This window comes from Corylus avellana, chromosome 2 (assembly GCF_965113065.1).
Source record: "Corylus avellana chromosome 2, dhCorAvel1.hap1.2, whole genome shotgun sequence".
In the NCBI taxonomy this organism is placed as follows: Eukaryota; Viridiplantae; Streptophyta; class Magnoliopsida; order Fagales; family Betulaceae; genus Corylus; species Corylus avellana.
Genome location: NC_142491.1, coordinates 37,298,425 through 37,308,057, shown reverse-complemented (window position 1 = coordinate 37,308,057; position 9,633 = coordinate 37,298,425). Strand labels below are relative to the sequence as shown.

Below are 9,633 nucleotides of genomic sequence, written 5' to 3'. Positions count from 1 at the left end.
AATACACAAAACGTTAGCTATATACATCAACCCTAGCAGCAGAAAAGGAAAACTAAGTAAGTTATTTCAAATCCCATGATTTATGGGATATAATAGGACACTAACCAAATCAGCCTAATTCTAGGAATACAGGCTGTTACATAATTTCCTAAAATAGCTAACTATACAAGTAGAGAATACAAGTCATTAAACACGTTTTCCCACACTTATATATATAAAAAAAAGTATTATGAAGTGCACTTATGTGATTTTTCACTAGCAATATGAGATCAGCCTCATTTACTTGGGATTAATGAGTTTATTCAGTTGAAAATATGTGAGTGCATTCTTTTGAAAGAAAACTTTGTTTTGTAAAATGCCTTCAACCACCTTCAACCATTAAGGTTGAAGGCATTTTATTCATGCCATTCTTTTTTTTTTCTTTTTTGTGTGTGATAAGGTAAGTTTTATATCCAAATAGAAAGACTGTACAAAGTCATAGGGGCGTATCCCAGGAAAATAGAACTCACTCCAGAGGGAATGTCTTCTTTACCACATTATCAAGGAAACAAAAGTACAATAACTCTTAACAAAACACCTCTGAAATCTCCTGTGATCTTGAACTCATCTGTTTTCCTGAGATGATGATTCAAGGCCATGGAGGGTATTGATTCTAACTTTTCACACCAAAAATGGTATTTTGTTGTGGTAGTTTCTTGCATTTCTCTCTCTCGAAATAGTAATTATGAATTGAGTCCACATTCTGAATCTTTGCAATGAAAATGTCAAGCTTTATTCAGTTCGTCTTACCAAACTTTAAATCTGTCATATATGATGAATTCAATGTGAGTGGTACTTGGTTCCATGAAATCATCAAATCATTCCCCAGTTTAAGAAATTTAGGTTGGCTTAAAATGGGATCTAACACAACATTGCCTGCATTTTGTACATAAGTCTCTCTGTTTTTGCCATCAAATTTACTTAGTTCGTGATTTTGTCTTTACTTTTGTTAATTGATTTATATTGATCTTTATGCTGATATGCAATGCAACCAAGTTTATTTGCTGCCACAAAGTGAATTGATATGCAAGTTAATTTATATATTAAAACCTTGCAGTCCAATGAAAGGCCTTTTTTACTGTGTAATTTACTTGATGCCTGGAGACTATCATCGCATACACTCTCCAGTTGATTGTAGCATCCTTGTCCGCCGGCATTTTTCAGGTAATTATTTATTGATGGAATTTGTACATTAGAATACATGAAAAGATGCTTATCATTACGTAGTTGGTTCTCTAAGCTATGTGTTATATGCTTCTCTTTTGTTAATTAAATGTTCTTTATAACTGATTTTTAGGTTGCATAGCTTCCTTTATGATTTGTTTATTTGTCAATAATTTCATATTGGAAGTTAATAATAATAATAATAATATTATTATTATTATTTATTTTATAAGAAGAGAAATCCACCACAATTGTGTTAAAAAATAGCAAAAAAGAATACGATAGTAAGAAGCAAAAAACATGGGCCAAACACTGAGGTGGTATGCTGGCCTTCAGAAAATCTCTTCTGGAGATGAAAATCACAATTAAGTCTCTGGGAGTTGGTCTCTAAGAGAGTGTAATTCATGTCTTCAAGTGACATTCATTGTCATGAGTCTCTTCATTCCCCCTCTATCTGCTGTGCTCCCTGCCAACGAAGATCTTTCGACGGGATGAACATGGATAAATATTACTATTTTGTGCATTATTGTTATCTAATGAGGATGTGCAAATGCTGTAGAAAACGGACTGCTTGCACATCATAATTCAGAATCAACCTTAGCCAACCATCAGAATACTAAGAGTATTTAAATATTATAATGTAAACACATATTCTCCCGGTTTATTATTGATCTATATTTCACTTGATGTTCTTAGTCAAATTAGTTCCTATTCTATTAATATATGGTTAATCTGATTTTTTCCCTTGTTATCTGTGTACTATGTTAATTTTCTTTGCAGGTTGCCTATTTCCTGTAAATGAGCGTGCTACAAGAACAATCCCAAATCTTTATGTTGAGAACGAAAGGGTAAATCTGATTTGTCATTTTATATTGAGCATTCCTTAAAGTTCAACATTGTTGTTTGCTATTATTGCTTTCTTCCTTGTGTGATAATGTATGATGGGTACGCATTAAGTTATTGTCAACAATTTAAATATCTACAAAAAGGGGTATGAGACCTAAAAATTATGTCTAAAATGGGCATGATGATGCCAAAAATTCTCTCACAATAATTTGGTTGTTATATGTGCCATCAAATTGTCCTTTTCCCCACATTTGAACAGTTATCTGGTCCATCAACTGCTGATATACTTTTTTCATCACCTATGACTTGCTTTGTAGATGTAACTTAATATTGCTACTGGATTCGCTGGTTCTTGCCAAAATTCTTTTTGCATCCGTCATTGCCATCAACCATCTGCCTCCCAATTATTCATGAATGTTTAGAAGTTGTGTTATTCTCCAATGCCAATTAAAATTTTAGTTTGTAAATGTTTGGCTGAACTATTGTTTACCCATCTCTGTGGATTTCAGAGATTCTCCGTAATTCTTATGTCACCAGGTTGTACTTGAAGGTCTATGGAAAGAAGGGTTTATGGCAATTGCTGCAATTGGTGCGACAAATATTGGGTCAATTGAGGTAAGTGGCGCTTTGCAGATGATGAGTTGATACAATGTCTACTTCCCTTGTCCTCTTTTTCCCTCTCCTCCCTTTTCTCCTAGAATCCAAATAGAAGGCCTTTTCTGCAGTTGTGGGGGTTACCAATCAGCAATGAGAAACCGCTAGGAATTTAATCCCACAAGCGACAACCTTAGCTATGTGCAGACGGCCAAATAACACATTCCAATGGCCAGTAGTGCATGGTGTTTTAGGCTTTTAGCCCCAGAAAGTGCTCAATTATGGGCATTTCCATTCAATGTACTTTTAAGGAAAATGAGATGGGATAGTTGATGAGATTCCTTTCTACGCAGGTGAAATTTGAGACTGGCACATGATGGCTAATATGCTCCCATCTTTGATAAACAAACATCATGATTTGTTTGAAGTGAAGTAGCAAAGTAACTGATGTCATGTATGTATTCCCTCTGTTTTGACGTTTGTGTGAACTTGCACATGCCAGCTTTTCATTGAACCAGAACTTCGGACGAATCGACCAAGAAAGAATTTACTGCACTCAAATCCTCCAGAAGAACGGATTTATGAACCTGAAGGTGTTGGTGTGATGCTCAAGAAAGGGGATGAGGTTAGAGATGTACTGCCTCTTTTTGAATTTTTGGTAAATTTTGCTTTTAAGAGGACGAAATAAGTGGTTATTATTTGATGAGTACACATCCATGGATGAAGTTGGAGGCTACCTTCTGTTCTATTGTTTTCTGAACCTTATCCTTTCTCTTTCTTTTCCTTTCTTGGTCATAGAAATTTAATTTTCAATTGTTTTTCTGATTTACTGGAATTTCTTTTGACCCTTGCCTCAAATCGAATTCGAAAAAGTATACAAACATTGATGTAGGAGCCATAAGAGATTAAAATCAGCTGTGGATATTGGAATCAATTATTATATTCATCCTTTCAGGTAGCTGCTTTCAACATGGGATCAACAGTGGTGCTTATCTTCCAGGCCCCCATATCAAAATCGGTTGAAGAAGATGGAGATTCCTCGTTGGAGTTCAAGTTTTGCATCAAACGCGGAGATAGAATCCGAGTTGGCGAAACCCTTGGGAGGTGCCCTGATTAGTAAGCGACAACATTTATGAGCCAATGTACAAGTGATGCTTAATATATATATATAGTTTTTGGCAGTGCCCATCCCCAATCTCTAACTATATATTAATTGACATTGAGTTTTGTATTATTCTTTAATTTTATTATTATATTTTTCATATTTGTGTAATTAACTCAATCGTCGTGGTCTCCAAGGGGTAGTTCAATCAGCTGGAAACCACGCCATATGAAACAAATGTCACTAGTTTGAATCCCATTCCTTTCTCTCCTCTTGAGGTGACATGTAAAAAAAAAAAAAAAAAAAAAAATCGTCATGACTATTGAAGACTGTTATATGTATCTCCTAACGTATATCATTCAACACTCTGCCTTTTCTTTTCCATTTTCTCTTACTCGCATGCAAAAAAACACCAAAACGGGAAAAAAATAATAATCTAAAAACAAAAAGGCAGGAGGAGGTATCCAGGGAGGGTTCATATCAATAATAGGTACACCAATAACATGGGAATGCTTCCAGAAATGGAATTAATGTAATGATAAATGGAAAATATAACGACTAGTTAGCAAAAAGGTTATGTCATATGTGCATATCAGTTAGCATTGCAGTGAACTTTGCGGAACAACCAAACTGGAATGGAATTAAGATGGCGAGCTTTTGAGATAAATGGGTTCAATTGCCAATCCAATGGAAGATCTTTGTTAAGAAAAACAGAAATGGACACTTGCAAACTGCTGTCAACTTGATGTTGAGCATTCTTAGCAGTTTCTTTGTCATTTTTCTTAAATTTAAGGATTAAAACTACTTTTTCCTATCTTATGTACATACATTTCACAATAGCTTTCTTTTATCATTCCCTACACTAATTCAATATCATTTCTTTACTTTTCTTTATTTATTTAGTTCTTTATTTCTCTACTTTTTTAATGATCCAGGAGAAAGAATGAATTTTTTCTATTTTAATAAGCACAAGGATTGCTACCATGCAACCGTATGCATTGAGTTGTATTGTAGCGATCTTAATGTTTAGAGGTGATATAAAGACTCTTCTATGGGTAGCTTTTTGTGACTTTTTTGACATTTTTCCTAAACTTAAGAAAATGAACTACAACACATATAGGGTAGCTGGTATGAATGCTCTAAGCCACACTGTGTTTGATAGGAGTAAAGTAGCCCTTGCCTCAATCCCTCAAGGATTCCCAAGGGGCAACTTTTCAGCTTAGAGAAAAAAAAAAAAAAAAAAAATCCCTATTGAATCTCAATTGGTAGCAGCACCAAGGAGAAAGAGTCACGAATCGATACATCAAAGTTAATCCTAAATTTTTAGGAAGCGACACCCAATTCTTATTCCTTATGCACTTCCTTGGGACTATGTTCTAGGCCATGATGTAATACCCCCTATGTTTAACCTGGTATAAACATCCCACAATTGGTGTAATTGAGATTGGTATTAGTTGAGTGTGATAAGATGGGAGTTATAGAACTTTTTAGGGAATTCTTGTAGGGCCCAACATTCGATTGAAACATCGAACGCTCGTTCGAATTGAATGCTGCCGAACATTCTAGTGGGACGCCAAACGTTCGACGTCATATCTTGAACGTTTGATCATGTGTTTGGCAGTTTTGCTTAAACCCTGGACACCTCAACCCTATTGGCCAACCATGAGAGGTCTATAAATTCATCTAGATCTCTATGGCCATACCTCCTATTTTGGTCATCCTCTTCACCTGAGAACCCTAGAGTGAGTGAGAGTGGAGGTTTGAGAGATAGAGAATGAGGTTAACTTAGTCTTATCTTCTTCAAGTGTTAATATTCTAGCCTTAAATTTGTTTGGGTTAATGTTTTCAGCTTGTTTATGTGAATGTTGTTTTCATAATTTAGACAACCTTATCTTGTGGATCTAGGTTGTGGGTTTGCATTTGTGGGGTTGTGTTAAGCTTTATCATGAGACTAATGATGGGTGAGTAAGTTGATTATGGACGTATTTTATTATGCATGGAACTATGGAAGTGCTACTGTGGTTTAGGATCGTGGTTAGTGCCTTAGAAGAATCTTAGGTTGTGTTAGACTAGGAAAAACTTGGACCTTTGGTGAAAATAGAGGTTTTGCGATATCACCAAACGTCTGGTAGGCTTATTGAACGATCGAGGCTCAGGCCGAACAATTGACATAGTAACCAAACGTTCACTAATCCACCAGAATGACCATTTCCACTTTTGTTTAGGTTTTAAGGTATTTTCGTCTAGATTAGGATCCAATATAGATCTTTTCACATATTTGGAAGTTGAGAACTATCATAGAGATTACCTGGTGGAAAGTTACGACTAAGGTGAGTAAATTTCACTTGGATACTTGTTATCTACTTTTATTTGCAAAGCATGATTAATTTATATATATATATATATATATATATATATATATATATATATATATATATCAAAGCGTGCATATTTGGGACTCACATGAAGCATTTTAGAATGGTGTGGACTCTATTTTTAGGAAAATAATTGATGAATAACAAAATAATGAAAATGATGAGTTTGTAAATGCATGCATGTAAAAAACTGTGAATTAAATTTCATTGTATGATATGGTACATCAGTATGTGCGGGATAACGACCATAAGTTTACTATTATAAGGGTTAGCCCTATAGTCAAAGAGATTTACTTTTATTGTTTGGCCTTAGATACAATGGTTATTTTGTTACTACACCCAGCCATGTTTAATTAGTGGTCACCATTACGGCTTTGTTAGTAGTGTAGGCTACACGAGGTTGGACTGCTAGTATATGATGGTATAAGACAAGATTCGGGACACTGATATTGTATTACAGGTCTCTTGGGACATCGCCAACTCTACCAAGAAGAGGTTGAACATGTGAAATAAACCATATAGAGTAAAACTATTATGTGTTTCTCTTCATTATCGTGTATTATATTTATATTGCATACTCATGTCATATGATCTTGAAATAGAGACAACGTACTTTACTTTTGTTTTTGATTTATAAACTATTGTTAAGCAATTAAGTTCATTCTATAAATTATAGAAACACACAATAAGATAAATATAAAGCAGAATAATATAAAATGAACGAAAGAGAGAAAGACACAAAGATTAAGGTGGTTCGGCTATAGTCTACATCCACACATTAAAGCCTTATAGGCTACATATTTCCTTGATGTATGATTTGAGTACATAGCTCTATTTATAGAGCTTTGACATAATTTCAAATACAAAACAAATTCCTTGAATTGGAATTCGGAATGGACCTCTTTTCAATATGAACGGCTCCCCCGTGTTTGTTCTAAATGTGGAGTTATTAAGCATGGAAGGGGAGGGTGTCTCAGTATACTCCCTTTAGGAAGCAAACCTCAGTACGGACCATGGCTGCGTGTTCCTTCCCCCTCCAAAAGATTCCAAGAAAATAGAGGGAGATCGAGTGACTCGTATGGCCGTAGCATTTACGAAGATCAGTCTCACTCGGCTGGACAATTTAACAGGAACAATGAGAACCATGTGGGGGCTAGTCAATACAAGGGGTGAGATGCGACGGTTGAAACGGGAGGATCTTTGCCGGAAAAGGCTAGCATTGATCAGCGGGAGAACCAAAAAGCGTCGGTAGAGATGATGACAGACGTTACGAAAGCAAATAGCAGTGGCGTGAATCACAGCACTAATGAGGGAGTACGAGCCGAAACGTGTGGGAGTGATCCTTGCAATCCAACGGATCTTTGCCATAAAGATTCTAGGACTGTAACAGATTCCTCTTTTAACGTCTCAGTGGAGGGATTAATGCAGGGGATACAAGAAACACTAAATATGGCAGTAAGAAAAACCAAGAAGGGGGGTAATGAAGTCTTGCACTCAAACGGTCATAAGGAATGCCCTACTGTTGACGTAGAAGATTCTTTCCTAAAAAAGACTAATAATGTGGCGGCAGTGAAGTTTACTACTGAAGCACATGTGGCAGGCATCAAGCTATCCTCATCTAATTCCGTTGGATCCAATGGTGAAGAGAATCACGTGAAGGCTTCGAAGGAAACATAGCGAATAGTGGAAGACCATGCAACCTATGAGGGGGGGGGGGGGTGAAACAGACTATCACAAAAACCCTGTTATCAAGTGGAAACGCCGGGCCAGGGCGGGTCAAGTCTTCTCAACTAATCCTGCTTCGACGCTGCTGTGTGTCAATCAGAAGAAGCGAAGCTCAAAGGGTGATGGAGATGTAACCAAGGGAGGAAAAAAAGGGAAAACTATCGCACAGGAAGGTGGAGTGGTGGATGATTCTTTGGTTGGTTTGGGATTGGCGAGGGCTGGTTTCCAGCCTCGCCGACCGCAATGAAATTTTTGAGCTGAAATTGCAGAGGGTTTGGGAACCCTCGAACAGTTCGAGACCTACGCCGGATGGTAAAGGACAAGTGCCCCAAAGTAGTTTTCTTGATGGAAACGTTATTATCTTAGAACAAAATGGAGGTGATAAAAGTGAAGATGAGATTTAATAATGTTTTTACAGTGGATTGTGTGGGTCGTAGCGGAGGATTATCGCCAACCCATAGCCTTAGATAGAAGCATAAAACACATTTTGAAGGCTTCGGACCGAACCCTAAATCCCTGGCCAAACGCTCACCCTAGGGAGTGAGCGCTCGCCCAGAGAGCAGGCCACACGCCCCTTAGCTCCAAATATGTTGTACGAAGGTTTTTAGCAGCCATTTTCGTTAGATGGAGCCTCGTAGAGTCTCTATTACTGCTTATAACGATGAGTCGTGTTTCGTTATAGCAGAGATTCGTGATGTCGGAGGACTCGAGTGAACACACGAGGTAAGTAAATACTTACGAATACTTTCCTTAAAAACGTGCGATATTTCAGCTGACTGAACACGCGAATGATATGCGCATGTCTACATTTTTGTAATAACTTGATAACTGCTTTAATTACTGGTTGATAAGATGCATCATATGACATGGTACATCGGTACGTGTAGTATAATGGCCATTGACTTACTATATAGACTTGATTATATGGTCAAATATGTGTGTGTTTATATCCAATGGTTGTTTCGTGACCGGCGTAGCCTTAACAGACGGGTTACTACAGGACGTACATCATTAGTAGCATGGGCCACCCGAGGTCGGACTCAGTTGGGCTGCTAGTGTTATGGAAGGTAGCGTACAATGGTCGAGGCACCGGCATTGTATTACAAGTCACTCGGGATAGTGCCAACCCTGTTGAGAAGGGGTAATATATTGGGTAGACCATATATGATAGTTATAACCTATAAAGCATTAGTTTTCTGCATTAAAATACTTAGGTGATTGCTGCTGGGAGTACACCACCCTTTGTTAATTGAGCAATGTTATAATTAAAACTTTTATCCCTAAAGATTGAGATAAAAAGAGAATAAAAGGCCAACATATAGCGTTACTCTAACTAAATTCTCGTGTGTGTGTGTGTGTGTGTGTGTATAAGGGTTAAAGGCATTTTAAGTACCTATGGTAAAGGCCAAAATCAAAAGGAATTGTCATTTTCAAAAACTATAACAAATGAGACCTGAATGAACTATACACGCATATTACACTTTTGCCCATGTTTCATCAAATATTTTTAGAAGCACGAAGCTTTTTAAGAATTCTTACTTGGTACAACCAATGATGAAGGATATCACCCCTACGGGGTAAAAGCTCAGATGTGTGTATGTGTGTGTGTGTGTGTAAGGGTTAAAGGCATTTTAAGTACCAATGGTAAAGGCCAAAATCAAAAGGAATTGTCGTTTTCAAAAACTATAACAAATGATACTTGAATGCACTATAAAAGCATATAACACTTTCGCCCATGTTTCATCAAATAAATATTTTTAGAAGCACGAAGCTTTTTAAAAATTCTTA

The 9,633-nt window shown here is 36.8% G+C and overlaps 1 protein-coding gene across 6 annotated transcripts in view; it reads left to right on the top strand.

The window, feature by feature from the left end:
- PSD1 (phosphatidylserine decarboxylase 1) overlaps nt 1-4,003 on the top strand; it is a 25,916-nt gene extending 21,913 nt beyond the window's left edge. For 4 of the 6 annotated variants that reach the window (XM_059587968.2, XM_059587960.2, XM_059587951.2 and 1 more), the window contains 5 exons: nt 1,097-1,203; nt 1,984-2,051; nt 2,587-2,664; nt 3,146-3,277; nt 3,599-4,003. In XM_059587968.2, the coding sequence (XP_059443951.2) occupies nt 1,097-1,203; nt 1,984-2,051; nt 2,587-2,664; nt 3,146-3,277; nt 3,599-3,760 (547 nt within the window). In that variant the 3' untranslated portion in view covers nt 3,761-4,003. Of the gene's footprint in view, nt 1-1,096; nt 1,204-1,983; nt 2,052-2,586; nt 2,665-2,996; nt 3,278-3,598 lie in introns of those variants that run through there. The other 2 variants (XM_059587977.2, XM_059587985.2) reach the window with 2 other exon arrangements.
- The last annotated feature ends 5,630 nt before the right edge of the window (nt 4,004-9,633 follow it).